The sequence below is a fragment of the Lactuca serriola genome, chromosome 2 (assembly GCF_051521515.1).
Source record: "Lactuca serriola cultivar US96UC23 chromosome 2, Lser_US96UC23_V15, whole genome shotgun sequence".
In the NCBI taxonomy this organism is placed as follows: Eukaryota; Viridiplantae; Streptophyta; class Magnoliopsida; order Asterales; family Asteraceae; genus Lactuca; species Lactuca serriola.
In genome coordinates this window covers 212040892-212056638 of record NC_136409.1, presented here as the reverse complement: position 1 = coordinate 212056638, position 15747 = coordinate 212040892, and the positions used below count along the sequence as shown (strand labels likewise).

The following is a 15747-nucleotide window of genomic DNA, read 5'->3' as shown; positions in this document are numbered from 1 at the left end:
CTTTCTATAAATTTCTTTAAAAAAACTATTCTCTTCTTTATGTTGGAACCCCACACTTATCCAAGAACATGGTCTTCTTTATCCATTAAGCTCCTTCACCACTTCACATACTTTCTCTTTAACTCTACAAAATAAAATCAGAAGACTAGAGAGACTCATGATCAATTGGTTAAACTAAAAATAAAAACTAAAAACAAAAACTAACAATTAAAAATGAAAAAGAAATCAAAAAGGAAAAGAAAATGCAAACTATAAACATCGGGCTGCCTCCCGAAAAGTGCTTCTTTTTTTAGGAGTCGTGAGCCGGACTCCTTCCCAATTTATGTTGTTGCGGTTAGGAGTGGGATATCCCTTTTATCCTTTTGTTCTTTCCATTTGCACTTGTAATCTTGAACCCTTCTTTTGTATGCCTTCTTCGAATTCTCATTCTTCTTCTTATTGGCACTATCCTAATGTTTGTGCTTTACCCCCTTACCTTGTTTTTTCGCCTTTGCACTCTTCTTTTCATCTTCTTTAGGACCTTCCTTTTTGAACTCAATTTTGACCATTATTGGCTCGTCTAATTCCCCACCCATGTCTTCATCAATTACCTCGACTTCTTCATACAATTCCTCTTTCTTCTTCTAGAACCTTGGATGTAGTAAATGCAATCACCTCAAGTGTCATGGGAATTGAGGCTCTTGGTTTTGAACATTTGACTTTGTCAACATGGGGCTTATCCTAAACCTTCAATTCTTCTTTCATCATCTTTTCAATTTCAACTAGCTCATCAAGATTTTCTTCCATATCATCTATCTTCGACACTTCATCTTTTGGCTTTTCATGATTCACTTTTGGACTCATCTCAATGGTAATTGCTTCATCTTCCACACAAAGTGTGAGCTTTGAGTCGTGGATGTCAACTAGTGCTCTTGCGTTACTCAAAAATGGTCTTCTTAAAAATATGGGAAGTTCTTCATCTTCCTTCATGTCTAGAACCACAAAGTCAAGAAGAAAAACAAACTTTCCCACCTTCACTAACAAGTGTTTAATTACTCCTCGTGAGTAAGTGATCGAGTGATTCGCCATCTGAATTGTCATCCTTGTGTCTTGGAGCTTTGGAAATCTGAGCTTTTGGTAGAAAGAATAAGGCATAAGGTTAATGCTTGCCCCCGAATCGACTAAAGAATTTATAAAAGTGGAGTTGACAAATTCATAAGGCAAGGTAAGTTGGCATGGATCTCCTATCTTGATTGGCAATCCATTGATGATCGTGGTTGAACGTAACTCATTAAGCACTATGGTTGAGGCCTTTTCCAACTCCTTTTTATCGGTCATAACATCTTTTTCAAACTTTGGAAGTTTGGCCATTGATTTGAGGAATGTTGCATTTATCGAGAGTGAGAGCACTCTTTCCATAAATTTCTTTTGTTCGGGCTCCAGAGAATGCTTGATTTCTTGAGATGGGAATGGAAAAGAGGCCGATACGAATTTGGGAGAGAATTTTTTTTATCTTCTCGTGACCACGACGTGGTGAATTATCAGAGCGCATCCTATTTTTTTGCTCTTTTGGCCCTGGGATTCTCTTCTTCCAAGCACGAGTTGGGCTGAATAGTAGCTTCTATGGGTCATTAATGGCTCGGAATAAACCACATTTTTGGTGTAGATCGCCATTACATGAGGTTGTGATTTTGGGTGTTGATTTCTCGCTGGTAACCTCTCATTAACAATTGTTGTAAGTTTCCCAAGCTAAGTCTCTATATTTTTATGGAAGCTTAATGATTCTCACATTAGCATCAGTAACATCATGCTTCTTTTCAGATGCTTCTATAAATCTGTGAAGTACCGACTCGAAATCCATCTTCTGTTCGGGAGGTAGTTGCTCTTTTTGCTAAAAACCTCGATCGGTTTGTCTATGCTTCTCATCTTTCTGCTTGTTGTACTCCTCATATGGCAACAATTCCTTCTTGGGCTTCCTCCAATCTTCATCATACTTGTCACCATTAGATTAGAGAACTTGTGCCTTCTTGTTCCCATTTTCATCTAAATCACATTCTTTGGTTAAATGTGGACCACTACAATTATCACACCCAAATCTTATGACATGAATGGATTGATCCAACTTTTTCATTCGCCAATCCATATTTTCGAGCTTGGCCAAAACCGTAGCCATGTTCTCGTTCCCTTCGTCGCCTTTTTCCTCTAGTAACATCCTCATGTGAGTTGTGGTGCTCACGTGATTGCTTTGCAAACTCTTCAATCAATTCATTTATGGTGGCTGGCTCCTTCTTCGTCATCGGACCTTGAGAATCAAGAAGTTGTATTGTCGTTACATTCACTCCCTCATATAAGATGGATACTTCGTTTTGGACATTAATATCATGTTTAGGACAACTTCTAAGCAAGCCCTTGTATCCCTCCCACGCTTCATATAAGGACTCCCCAACCTCTTGTTGAAAATTAGCAATCTTTTTTTTGAGCTTCGAGATTTTGGAAGGAGGACTAAATTGCTCAATAAAATCATCACGAAAATTTACCCACGTAGTAATGGATCCAGGCGCGAGTGACTTCAACCAGTATTCTTTAAGTAGTTGTAAATGTCCTTTACTTCATCAGTATTCTTGAAAGTATCTTCATACTCTTTCCCGGCGAAAGGTATATCATTGAGCATGGACAGAATATGCCCTTTGAGCTCAAAAACTCTTTCAGTTGGTATCGTTGGTGGAACAAGACCTGGTCCATGTTCTTCACGTATCCTTTTCTTGTAGTCTCATCATCATTTTTGTGATGTTTGTCATCTCTTCAACCTCTCTCTTTACCTCTTCTTCGTATGAACTTTCTTCGGTAGATGTTTCTGGCTCGTATCCAATTCCCTTCTTATAAGACATCCTCTCAAAAATCTATAATTTTTTGTATTTGAAAGTATTGGTCGACTCGCCCTTCTTGTCTTTGTTCTTGTGGAAAGTTGATTATGGATCTTCTAGTGGAGGAACAATTGGAGTTTTAGACCCTCAGGTCATAAATCACCGAAATAAAAACAAAACAAGGCAAAAACACGTAAAATGAATAAAAATCACTAAACTAAAAATTAACTGAGATGAGACCACGGTGTGGTAAAGATAACCACGATGTGGTTGCTACTTAGAGAAAAAAAAAACTAAAAGCAATCAAAGTTACTTTTTGCGGTTTTTAACCCACAAAATGATCGAATAACTAAAAGCACTTAAACGAAAAATCAAATAAGACGTTCATCGATCACGACGCCAAAAACTTTGATGTGCATAATTGTACCTATTTGTTTTAAATTTATAAACCTAACTTTATTTGCTAACTATGCACTTATAGACACCTAGTCAGATTATAGGATAGCTTAAGTAAGTCGGATGTCAATCACAGGAATCAAATTCAATTAAATAAATTAAATATTTCTAATCAAACTAAAAAACAAAGTATGGTTGGGGGGTTTTTACTGATTTTTCAAGATCAGAAGAACTTAAACTATCAACTAGCAATTAAGCAAAGAAAACAAATTAACTTCAAGAATTAAAAGAATACTTCTGCTTAGATCCGATTTCTAATGGGTAGATTATATTGATTACCAATTTTCGAGATATTATGATCAAATATCTAGGCCTACCAATTTATGAATTAACAAGCAATGATCATGCATAAGTTAAACACCAAATTGATATTAAGCACAAATTGAACTATGAATGATAATAGTTACTCTCCTATGATCAAGTTAAGCAACTAAGCACAAATTAAGACTAATTATGATCTCTAACACATTTAAAGTTACTATCTTTAATTACTTAATCTAAGATGTGATTAATCTTAGCACTAATTATTTAATGATCATAAACAATTAGGAGATAGATTCAAGCAATTAATATGATCAATTAACACACAAAATCTGATTTATAAGCAATATAAACTAGAACTAAAACATGCTAGGGTTTGGATTTATCAAACACAAGTAAAATCAAATATAATCATCCAAATATCGAAATCAACACATATGGATCAAGTTCATCTTCACCAAATAGAAGTAAAAGGTATTTAGCCTCTCGTTGTAGCAGAAAAACACAATAGTGTTGGATTAGATGTCTAAGCCCATAAATATTATTGGTATGTATTCGACCCGAGAGTAGCATGGTCCATTTGGGTTGCATGGCATCGGAACAATTGGATAGACAAAATGAGAAAAAGGATACTTACGATTTATATTAATATATTATAAGTTTTTATATATTAATATGAAATCATATTATTTAACTAGTATTGATCAAGAATTAATTTAGTGATCAAAAGGAACTAATTAAATATGGACTCTTATATACATAGGATGGGCCAAGTTCATTTAGGTTGGGCTAAGCTTTCATGGATAGTCCATGGAATTTTAACCCATAGATCCTATGGAAATGAAAGGTTATGGGTATTAGGGTTTACATGAATGTAACCCTAATACTCCACACTATATAAAGAGGTCTCTGGTTCATGAAATGGGCGCTAGTGCATACACAAAAAGAGGGCAAGGCCGATTTTATAAATGTGAACCTAAGTAACCTTCTTCTCAAGTTATTCCAAGGGTTTTTGGTGTTGTGTGAACCATTTGAGGCACAAATCTTGGGGCACTAAGCTCTTAAAGGTTCAAGACTTCAAGCTCCCTCAAAAGGTATGTCATTATACTAGATTCTTGTATTGTATATACTTCATATTATGCTAGTTAAGATGAAACCTTGGAATATTGAATATTTGCATGTATAATAAAGAAAACATAGATCCAAGGTTTTTAGGGTTGCATGTGCACCATAAGACTGTTAGAATGCTCATATCCTGTAACATCCCAAAATTCAAGGCCAAAAAGTTCATTTTTAAATACATTATTATATAAAACCATCAGTATAAAAACATTCATATTAATATCTCATGTCAAAACCAAAGTGTCAATAATCAAAAAATATTATCATAAAACCATATCAGAGTGTAGTCCTAAAGAGCTCGTGTGTGGAAAACATAGTGTGATGCGCTGCGATCAAGTCGGCTCCTTTCCTTTGAAAATGAGTACCTGAAACCAAAACTGTAAACCATAAGCACAAAGCTTAGTGAGTTCCCCCATCATACCACATACCACACAATCATATAACATACATATACTGTCAGGCATATCTGGGTGCCCGACCTACCCCTGCGGTCCTCTCGATCAGATACTGCCTAGCATATCTGGGTGCTGGGCTCCCCTTCGGTCCTCTCGACCGGATACTGCCTAGCATATCTGGGTGTTGGGCTCCCCTTCGGTCCTCTCGACTGGTAACCAGGGACTATTTCACCCCTAACGCTACCACATAAAAGCATAGCATAAACACATAAGTCATATACTGCCTAGCATATATGGGTGCTGGCCTGCCCCTTCGGTCCTGTCGACTGGTAAATGGGGACTATTTCACCCCCTATTACTACTATTACATAATATCATATCACATATATCATAATCTGTCTAGCATATTGGGTACTAATCTACCCATTCGACCCTATCGATCGGTAACCGGGAACTATTTCACCCCTACTACCACTATCACATAACATCATATCATGCTAGCACATAAACATAACAGTTAGTAGCAAACATAGACAATTGTCACAAAGACAATCATCTAACAACTCCTCGTACTGGTGGGCCGGCATTGTAGCCATAGACCCACCTCTACTGGAAGGCAACTCACCTCACACTGCTGAAGTCCCGCAGACACAATCCCACACTACTGAAGCCCCGCAGACTCAACCCCAGCTGCTGGATGACAGATTTCCGATCTGTCAATATCAAAACATCACCCAATTAATAATTGGGTCCCAACACATAACCATAAACACTTACTTTGGATAATTACATTACCCCAAGCTTGGCTTATTCAAGCCCAAGGCCAAATCCATAGGCCCAAAGTCAACTAGGAATCAAAGCCCAACACATGGCCCAATTTTCCAAATTGGGCCTAGGCCTATATATGGTATCATTCTAAGGCCCAACATCATATACTCATTAAGGCCCAAACCTTGGCCCATCTATGGCCCAGTTTTCCAAATTGGGCCCAAGCCCCTTACATGGGCCTTACCCTAGGCCCATTAAATTACTCTAGACCATTTGCTTGATCTTGGGTAGTCCATTTAATAACCCAAATCATCAAGGCCCAATAGAAAGGCCCAACAATAAACCCAAGTGAAATTAGGGTTTCACATAAAATGATGATTAGGGTTAAGTTTCCTACTTAACCCATTAAGGACTTAATCCATTAAGTCCATTATCGCTTAGATTAATCTTTGCCAAAGTTTATTATTTAATATCTCAAGTTATTAAATAATTCTTATATGTGACCCGAATAATTCTTAAAGTTAGGGTTTTATTGGCATTAGGGTTTTCCAATCCAAATATTAGCCCATTTATCAATTTGTTGGCCTTTTATGTCAATTATGGCTTTATTGGGCCTATTAAGCCCACTAAAATATTATTAAGCCCATTAGGGTTTTATTGGGTCCATTAGAGTCCATTAAGCTTCATTGGGCCCATTAGAGCTCCTTTGAGCCCATTAGGGCTTCACTAAGCCCATTAGCGCTTCTTTGGGCCCATTAGGGTTTCTAGCACCCCTCACACACACACCCTAACTAATGTAAACACACATACATGGCGGTGTATGGTGGCAGCCACCACCTCACGGTGATGGTGGTGGCTGTTCTTGCAGTTTCTGGCCAAACAGCCCTACACACAACCTACTCGACAGAAATACACCCACACATGTTTTATTGGTAGAAAGAACCCAACCACCCACCAAGCGATGTACGGTGGTGGCAGAGACGCTGATGACGGTGGCAGGCAGCAGCACATAGCGAAGGGCGGTCTTCACAAGCTCATCCTCGGTGACAGTAAGGTAACACACACGTAAGCATCGCCTAAGACCCGGAAGCAGCTTGTCGTCAAGGGAAATGGGCAGCAGTCACGGCTAGTTGCGATAATTACGACGGCTAACGGAATTAGCGAAAAAGGATGGTGGTGGAGAGAAGATGTGATTGTGGCGAGTCGCGACCTCAACTGGCGAACAACAACAGCAGCACATCGTGTTCCTTTACTCGCTCACTGCCCCAATGTCCAGAAGCAGTCCTCGTCTTCAAAGGAGTGATAGCACGGTGGTTCTTGTCTTCCACATCGACGGTGGAATGACGGTATCCGGGGGGTCACGGTGGTAACATGGCGGTTGGAGGAGTGGATGGAGGGTGAATGAAACTGATGGTGCGACGCCGATAGTAGAAGAAGGGAGTGGCGGCTGCTCTTGTTCAATTAGGTTTAGGGTAAGGAAATGTAGCAGGAAGAAAGAAGGCGTCGGGTAAATCCCGCTCCAAATCAAACCTTTTCCCACTTTACAAGTTTGGTCCTTCCCCATGCGAAACTTTTCAGCTAAGGTCTGAAACTTACCATTTAAACCCTGCCCCTAAAAACCTTTACTAAATAAGTCCGAATTTTACAAAACAGCCCCTGATTTCATAAAATCCTTTCATCCTAGGTACAATATTTACCAATTATACCCTTGCTTCCATATTTCCACTCAAATCCGATCCCTAATTTAACAAATAGCCCCCTTAGCCCCAAAATCTCTTCAAATGAAGTCCTCGAAGTTACCATTTAGTCCCCGCCTTCATAAAATTTACAAAACTAATTCGGAACTGACACTCTTAACCCCCAACTTCTAAAATTATGACAATTAGCTCTTCGCCGTTTATATATAATTATTTATTTTAGGACTGCAAGCCATTCATTAATTAATTTATTTATTTAATAAATAAACGGGGTTTTACATATCCCATCAGTGGTATCAGAGCCTAGGCTTGTTTTCTTTATACTTGATGCAAATTGCTGAAAAATGTTGAATTTCTGCATTCTGCCCAGTTGACTCGCCGAGTCCCTCATGGAACTCGACGAGTCCATGCATATATTCAACCAACTCGCCGAGTCAGTTCATGCACTCGACGAGTTGGTAGGCCTGAGTGCAGATTTTTGGGTGTTGGTGCTGGAATTGGTCTAGAATCATTACCTTAAACTGTTTTGGACTTATAAATCCTGTTTTTGATGTGGTAATGATTATGGTAAACCAATTTTAGGGTTATTCTCAAAATTTCAAGTTTTATATGTGTTTATATGATTCTTGAAATTGTTGATATGATTGTTCATACACTTATAAGTTTTTGTAGATCATAGGAATTATTTGCAAATTGTTTGTTAGTTAATTCTTGATCCAACTGTTTTTAATGGAGTCCATAATTTATCCTCAACTTATGGATTACCAAAAGTCATTTCTTTTAAAGATCCATTAAAGAGTCATAGGTTACATAATTGAAGAGTCTTTCTCAAAAATAATTTTATGGACTCCATAACTTGTCCTCAAGTTATGGATGTTAAAGAGTCTTTTCATTAAAGTTTTTAAAACCTTAATTAAACTCATAAGTTATGAAAATCCAAAAGTTTTTTTTGAATTGTTCAAAACTTGCCCTCAAGTTTTGGAACATGTAAAGTCACTTTAGAAAACTTTAGTTCCAACCCCTAGAATTTTAAAAGTTAAAATACAACCCTTATACTTATAGTATTATAAGTTAATAATATATATATATATATATGTATAAGATCAAGTCATTTTACCATTAGTAGGCTTCATTCACGAAGCCGGTATATAAGGGTGGTATAAGGTTCTTGCCTATAAAACGACAACTTAATGAATGTCCACTCTCACCCACCGCTTCCTTGACCGGTGAAGGGTCGTTAGCCGAATGGGTAGGACAGTGACTTTAATTCTCATTAAAATTATAATGATTTTTGTAAAGTAACTAAAAGTTTTATAAATTCACAATCTTAGTTACTTTAGGAAAATATGAATTTGGTGCTAACCCATGAAATTACACTTTGCACCTTGCTTAAGTCATTAGTGGAGCGTGTGTGGTTAACCGACACACTAACTTGGTTTTCACAAGGTTGGAAAAGGTTTACACACTACTAGAAAATAGACCTTTAATGACGCGCAATTTATGACACGCGGTGATTTATGATACGCAAAAGCACGTGACCTAAAAATAATGTCAGCTCTCTAGAAATTTTAAGGATTTAGAACGCGCAATTTTGCGTGCCCTAGAATAAGTGTTAGAAAAAAAACACGGAGGGCACTAATTATAAAACATGCGTCATCTAAACATGTCGCTTTATATTTTTTAATGAAACGCGCTCTTTAGTAATAAGCGGGAAAAAGAAAAACCCAAAAATTAGAAAAGCCCGCTTTCACTTCCCTCTTTACCTTAGCCCGCTTTCACTTCCCTCTTTACCCTAATCGGCGATACTTCTTTCCCCTTCCCACATCGACCGCTAACTACTTCCCCAATCGTTGACATCGATCAAGGCTCACTTACTTCTACCCACTGGAACCACCATATCTTCCACTCGATGTTGAAATTTTCAGAAAAAGCCCTAATTCAGTATTATAGTCTCAAGTCTCAATATTAGGAATTCAAATCTTGATTCTCGTTTGTTTTTGATTCCCCATAGATAAATAGAAAAACACACAGACGAAGAACCATAACTTTGCTCCATTAGCTTCCCGATTGTCATCACCTTTGAAACTTTTGTGTCAGAGATCCGGGTAATCAATTTATTGTTCGTTTCTTCACATACTTTTTTTTCTAGTTTTGAAGGATTTGGTGGTTCCTATGTAAAAATTGGGACCGTATCCTACAAAAAAATTGAACATGCTTGAATAGAAAGCGAATCTGAATCGCTTATTACTGCTTCTAAATTTGACTTCATGGATGTTTTCAAAACGAAATCATGGATGTTTTCAAAATGAAATCAATCTATCTCATGAATTCGTCGATTTCTATTTGGAGGATAAATTTCATTAATTTTCCCCCTTTTGATTCTCTGTTGCAAACCATAATTCAATTTAACAATCGGGAAACTCCGTTGTCGATCTTAAGAATTTTGAGCAGCAATTGGGAATCTCGTTAATTTTCCCCCTAACACGAAGACTTCTCTTCCCGTTCAGAGTTATGCTTCTTCTTTGTGGAGTCGCTTACAAGAATCCATCTCCAAAAACTCATTTGACACTCCTCTCTATAGGGTATACCAATCATCGCTATCAATTTCGTTCAATTTTACTAAGTATCTTATTCAATTTGATTAATTTTGCAGTTTAATATCCCAAATCTTCGTGTTAGCACTCTGGATTCGCTTTTAACCCTAAACAATGACTTACTCAAGGTTAATATTATAATATTTTGTGAAAGCTTTATCCTTTACTTGAAATTGTATTCAGTTTGGAGCAACTTCAATTAAATAAGAATAACATAGAGCGTATTTGGTACCCCTCAGCTACATATGAACCTGATATGCCTTTCCAAAATTTGCATTGCCTACTTATTGGTAGTTAATTGTATTTTTTTTGGGATTATATTATATTACTTGAACAATTCCAAGTTATTGAAAATTTATGGTGTGTGTCCAGGAGGTAATAAAATCCAGGAGACATCTTCCATTGATGCCCTAAACTCTTATCCTGGCTTAATGGTAGGTAAGCTTATTTATCTTTATTTTTCTCACAAATCTGATAACTATGGTTGCAGAAAGCAGTCAAACAATAACATTAACACTTAGGTAACAGGAATAATAACATTAACAAAAAAAAAACAGTGAAGGTAGAGTAACAATAGCAATAACAATAAACATAAATTATTACTGTATAATCATATGTAGCAGTCTCTGTATCCTGTAAGAACTCTGGTTAATTTATTTATTTTTCCTTATTTTTTTGCAGTCATCTGGCCCATGTTGTTTAACCATTCAACTGATGGATGTTGGGAATGCAAAGACTGATGTGGTTGCGGTTTTTGTGGATCATAATTTTTCAACTTATCTTTACAATGGTTTTCTTTCTGTTGTGCCTGGAAAAAAGGATTCTAGTATTATGTTGCAGAGGTAATAACTAATAAATATTAATACTTCTTATGACATTGAGTAAATAAGTATCTATTTATGTTCATATTTAATTTGTTTCCTAATTACATGCAGAAAGAAATGCCAATTCTCAGGTATTGATGAATCTTCTGCTATATCAGCTGTCATGGAAGGCGTACATGTGGTGAATGGTTTGGAGTATAAGATGTATTGCAGCTCATCAAAGGTAATTATTATCGTATGCGATTTATTTTGCATATGATTAAACTGCACAAGTGCACCACTCTATGGAGGAAGTGACGACCTGCTTTCTGATGCCCCTTCATTTGACCTACCAGTTACATCAGATGTGAGTTTCTTTACAATTCTTGCCTTTTTCTCTTTTCCTTTCTGCTAGATACTAAGTGAATGTATATATTGCTAAAACACTACATCAAATCCTTTGCTTCAGTTTGATGGATTTCAGAAGAATTCTATCCAAATGGTAAAACCAGCAAAGGGAACAACAACTTTGGCTTTTATTTTTAAGGAAGGTGTGATGGTTGCTGCAGATTCCCGAACTAGCATGGGAGGCTATATATGTATGCATTTCTCCTTCTAAATTATAATATATCTTTACTTGATTAATAATTAATTATGAATCGAAAGCAACATGATTTGAAAGCATTAAATAGTCTTCAAAAACACTCGTTTAATTTTGTTTTGTTTTTTTTTTTTTTTTGCAGCATCTCAATCTGTGAAAAAAAAAATCATTGAAATTAATCTGTATATGTTGGGCACAATGGCTGGAGGAGCTGCAGATTGTTAAAAATGGGAGTTCTATCGCCAAGATGTCCAGTACATTGTTAAAAATGGGAAAGCTCTTATAATAAACGAGGTATTAAAAACATCGTATTTTTATTTTAGGAGAAAAAACTAGTTATATTGCTGTAAATTAATTTTCATTTGAAGTTGACGGGGAGAGTGGAAGAAAAAAGACGATGGTCAGAGGGGATTCACCTGGCTGTGGAGGCAAAAGAAGGGTTACCAATCCAGGTATATATTGCGATTGCCTGCCACATCATCATTCTTTTTGACAACTCTTGTTTAAAGCTATTACCTTGTATTCCTCTTGGGCTTTGCAGGCTGATTCAGTTGTAGTGGCACAAATCATATACCAATCAATGTTTAAGCTTTATCCAAAGCTTTCAGGGATGACAGGAACTGCAAAAACTGAAGTAAGTATTCACTTTCTATATGGCTAAAAATATAACAAGTAACAATAACTACTTGTTTTCATCTATTTGTGTGTTATAGCATCCTACTTTCATTGCTTTCTACCATACTAGCATACTCTTTAAAAAAGATATCTTTCATAAGGCACTGTACTTTGAAAACTATACCACTTATGGTTATAGCTGTATACTTTCATTTTTTTTTCTTTTTAGGATGTTGTACTTTAAAAATTCTATCAAATTATAGCCATGAAAAGTGTTGTTCATTTTGAAAGACATTGCTATTATTGTTTAGATTTTTCAAATCCACTGTTGTAATATGAAAAGGATGAAAGTAGGATTCTATTGTAAACAGATATATGAAAGTACGTTGTTATTTACTTCATTTATCCTCGAATTACATATTGTTCTCGAGCTGAATCAACTACATGATATCTTTCTCGACTTATGATACATTGTCAATATTTACAGGAAAAGGAGTTCTTGAAAATGTTCCAGATGCCTGTTATTGAAGTTCCCACAAATATGGCAAATATTCGTCATGATTTACCTATCCAAGCTTTTGCAGTAAGAAATTATTATTCTGTTCAATAACCATTCTACCCTTTTATCATCTTTAACAGTGCTTCTAATTGTTTTGCAGATAGAATGCTCGTGGTAAATGGGAATATGTTCGTGCAGAAGTTGAAAGCATGTTCAGAGTTGGTCGTCCTGTTTTAGTGGGGACCACTAGGTACTACTACTTTAATGAAATTCATTCTTCACTTGTGATTTTGTGGTATTCATTCTGCATCTTTATGCATGCAACCAAGTGTGAAGATATTTTCTTATCTTTATTTATTTATTTATTGGTGCAGTGTCGAGAACTCAGATTATCTGTCTGCTTTGCTGAGGGCTAGCAAGATTCCCCACAATGTCCTCAATGCACGACCAAAGGTTTGTTGTCTACTTTTTGTAGGATTTATCAATGAAAATAGATAGGATTTTGGGTTAACCATGTATGTAACATGGCGACTTGATTATTGTTCTCAGTACAATGTCTTGATATGAAAAAAAAAACTGAGAGTAGGATGCTAGTAATTAGAAATAGGTAGCTATTCTTTCATTTGGCCCTAACGTTAATGTGAATGGTATATGGTTTTGGGTAAATAACGCAACTAAATACGTGGGCAAAAGTGAGAACAAGAGTTGGACATATGAGAAGGCAAAATCTATAATTTCAGAGTCAATTGAAATGAGCCAGTCAATGGGTTTAAATGAACTGCAAAGGCTTGTGGAAGAACAGGCAGAGATGTACCCTCTTGGTCCTTGCATTGCAATTGCCTATTTATCGGTTCTAAAGGACTGTGAGATTCATTGCATTCATGAAGGATTGGAAGTCAAACGACTTGGTGGTCTCCATGTCATTGGGACATCTTTGCATGAGTCCCGAAGAATTGATAATCAGGTAACTTTGCATCAGTATTGTGTTTTAAGGTTTTACATAAATTTAGCATATACTTTCAGACTCACTTTTTTAATTTATTTCTTGCTTTACAAAGCTTCGTGGCAGAGCAGGAAGGCAAGGAGATCCTGGATCAACACGCTTCATGGTCAGGTAAGTTCTGTTAAATGATTTTTATAAAGTTTAAAGTCAATCCTTTCATCTGGACAAAATTCTTCATGTTAAATTACGTAATAGTCCTTGGAGTAGTTGACATGAACAGTTTTTTTTGTTAGAATGATTCCATATATATGTGCAAGCAAGCACATGCCTTGTGAAAAAGGGAAATCTATTCTAGTCATTCTCTTTAACAAGGCAACCTTAAAGTTGATTTTTTAAACCTGATGTTTAAAACTACATTGAGTGTGAGATAGAAGTTTATGCAGAGAAGGAAAAAGATAGAAGTTTTTGAGGATGTTGCTGATGAAAAAGATAGAAGTTCTTTAGGATGCTGCTAATGAAGTTTATGCAGAGAAGGAAAAAGATAGAAGTTGTTGGCACATAGTAAGCTAGATAATGCAATTGTATATAAATGAGTTCATTTTTTTATAACATTTACTCACTATTGGAATAATTATTTGTATTTGACATATTAGTGAAATGAATTATCTTTGTTATTTATGGTATTTTATTTATTATTATGAGATTTCTAATGTATTATTTAATATGAAAAATTAGTAAATCTATAAATAATATTTTTTTTAAACATTTAAAATTATGATACGCAAAAATGTGTGTCATCTTTATTTATGACATGGCCTTTCTTGACAGGGGCTTCCTTGATACGCATTGTGTGTCATAAACACGCGCGTCGTAAGGTTACGACACGCAAATGCGTGTCGTCTTCCTTTATGACAGGGCCTTCCTTGATACGCATTGCGTGTCATAACCGCGCGTCGTAAATGCGCGTCGTCTCTCTTTATGACAGGGCCTTCCTTGACACGCATTTGCGCGTCGTCTGAGCGTTTTACGACACGCAATGAGCGTCGTAAAAGGCCTTTTTTCTAGTAGTGACATAAGGTTTATTATAGATCGGTGGAGCGCATGTGGTTAACCGGCACATCGATTAGGTGATAAAAATTAAGAGTACCAAGTGAATTTGCATGGTTATTCACACCTTGTTTGTGATCCTTGACATCTCAGCCACAAACTTGAGAGGGAACAATCGAGATTTAAACATGCCATTGAATAGTTCAATGAATCTCAAAAGATTTAGGAGTGTCAAATCCAATTAAAACCTAATAATTTTATTCGTTTTTCATGGTGGAAATTGGTGAATCGTCATTCGCCTACCTTCAAATTTTTTGTAGCTTGGATTACGACATCCCTCTTCCAAGTTATAAAATATTGTGTTGGGTCCTAGCCTTAATATTTCATATTGGGTGTTCTATTAAGGACTTAAATCAACTAACTTGAATTTCTCTCATTGTAGATGTCTGGTTCAGACAATTATGATCTTCCCAAATCTCTTGGAACAAGCTTCCCTAATGAAGATGATGTCCCGCGATTGGATCATGGAAATCATACTTCTCTTCCTCCACCTCCTCTAATTATTCTCCCTGACCCATAAGCTCGAAGACTCGAAAAGTTCAAGATCACTCAAGCCCTACTTGCAATGAAACATATAGATGGAAGACCTGTGTGCACTCATGTCTTAGAGATGAAGTCACACATTGACATGTTGAGAATGTTAGGTGTCGTTGTCCCAAGGAAGTTGGCTATTGACTGGGTTCTTCAGTCACTTCCTGAGTCGTTTAGTGAGTTCATTAAGGACTACTATGTGACAAATCATGACATGACCCTCATTGGTCTTTCTTATTTGCTTGTTGCTACTAAATCAGAAATTTTTTGGCGCACTGGAAAAGTAAATTTGGGTGGAATGTCTATTTCTCAAACTTCCATGGACATTGACAATGGTAACATTGGAAAACCAGAAAAGCTTTCTCTTCCCAATGGAAAGGGATCGGCCTTAATCAACTCGGTTGACCGAAAGGTAAAGGGAAAGGCTTAGTCTATGATAGTCCTGTGTACTATCCTAAAGATTCTATATGTTTTTATTGTCAAGAGAAGGGGAATTGGTTGCGAAGTTGCCC

At 36.5% G+C, this 15747-nt stretch overlaps 3 protein-coding genes and 1 non-coding gene across 4 annotated transcripts; 3 read left to right on the top strand and 1 right to left on the bottom strand.

Annotated features, from left to right (window-relative positions):
* Positions 1 to 720: 720 nt before the first annotated feature.
* Positions 721 to 1350, bottom strand: LOC145090027 (uncharacterized). Its single transcript, XM_079028385.1, has one exon. The coding sequence runs from the start codon at positions 1348 to 1350 to the stop codon at positions 721 to 723; it is 630 nt and encodes a 209-aa protein (XP_078884511.1).
* Positions 1351 to 2355: 1005 nt separating this feature from the next.
* Positions 2356 to 2462, top strand: LOC145091080 (small nucleolar RNA R71). The gene has a single exon (XR_013701968.1). It is a non-coding gene; the product is annotated as a small nucleolar RNA R71 (small nucleolar RNA).
* A 9305-nt stretch (positions 2463 to 11767) lies between these two features.
* LOC145090026 (protein translocase subunit SECA2, chloroplastic-like) lies at positions 11768 to 13221 on the top strand. The gene is made up of 7 exons (XM_079028384.1): positions 11768 to 11794; positions 11909 to 11992; positions 12082 to 12174; positions 12643 to 12738; positions 12819 to 12904; positions 13029 to 13107; positions 13204 to 13221. The coding sequence occupies exons 1-7, from the start codon at positions 11768 to 11770 to the stop codon at positions 13219 to 13221; spliced, it is 483 nt and encodes a 160-aa protein (XP_078884510.1).
* A 114-nt stretch (positions 13222 to 13335) lies between these two features.
* Positions 13336 to 14104, top strand: LOC145090779 (protein translocase subunit SECA2, chloroplastic-like). Its single transcript, XM_079028854.1, has 3 exons — positions 13336 to 13618; positions 13713 to 13768; positions 14041 to 14104. Exons 1-3 carry the CDS (start codon positions 13406 to 13408, stop codon positions 14054 to 14056), a joined length of 285 nt encoding a protein of 94 aa, XP_078884980.1. The 5' UTR covers positions 13336 to 13405; the 3' UTR covers positions 14057 to 14104.
* Positions 14105 to 15747: the final 1643 nt, after the last annotated feature.

Excerpts from the sequence above, each read along its gene's own strand:
- LOC145090026 (XM_079028384.1), top strand. The coding sequence starts at position 11,768 with ATGGGAGTTCTATCGCCAAGATGTCCA. Across the intron at positions 11,993-12,081 it reads AAGAAGGGTTACCAATCCAG|GCTGATTCAGTTGTAGTGGC; the intron begins GTATATATTGCG and ends TGGGCTTTGCAG. Across the intron at positions 12,175-12,642 it reads CAGGAACTGCAAAAACTGAA|GAAAAGGAGTTCTTGAAAAT; the intron begins GTAAGTATTCAC and ends CAATATTTACAG.
- LOC145090027 (XM_079028385.1), bottom strand. The coding sequence starts at position 1,350 with ATGGCCAAACTTCCAAAGTTTGAAAAAGATGTTATGACCGATAAAAAG.
- LOC145090779 (XM_079028854.1), top strand. The coding sequence starts at position 13,406 with ATGAGCCAGTCAATGGGTTTAAATGAACTGCAAAGGCTTGTGGAAGAA. Across the intron at positions 13,619-13,712 it reads CCCGAAGAATTGATAATCAG|CTTCGTGGCAGAGCAGGAAG; the intron begins GTAACTTTGCAT and ends TGCTTTACAAAG.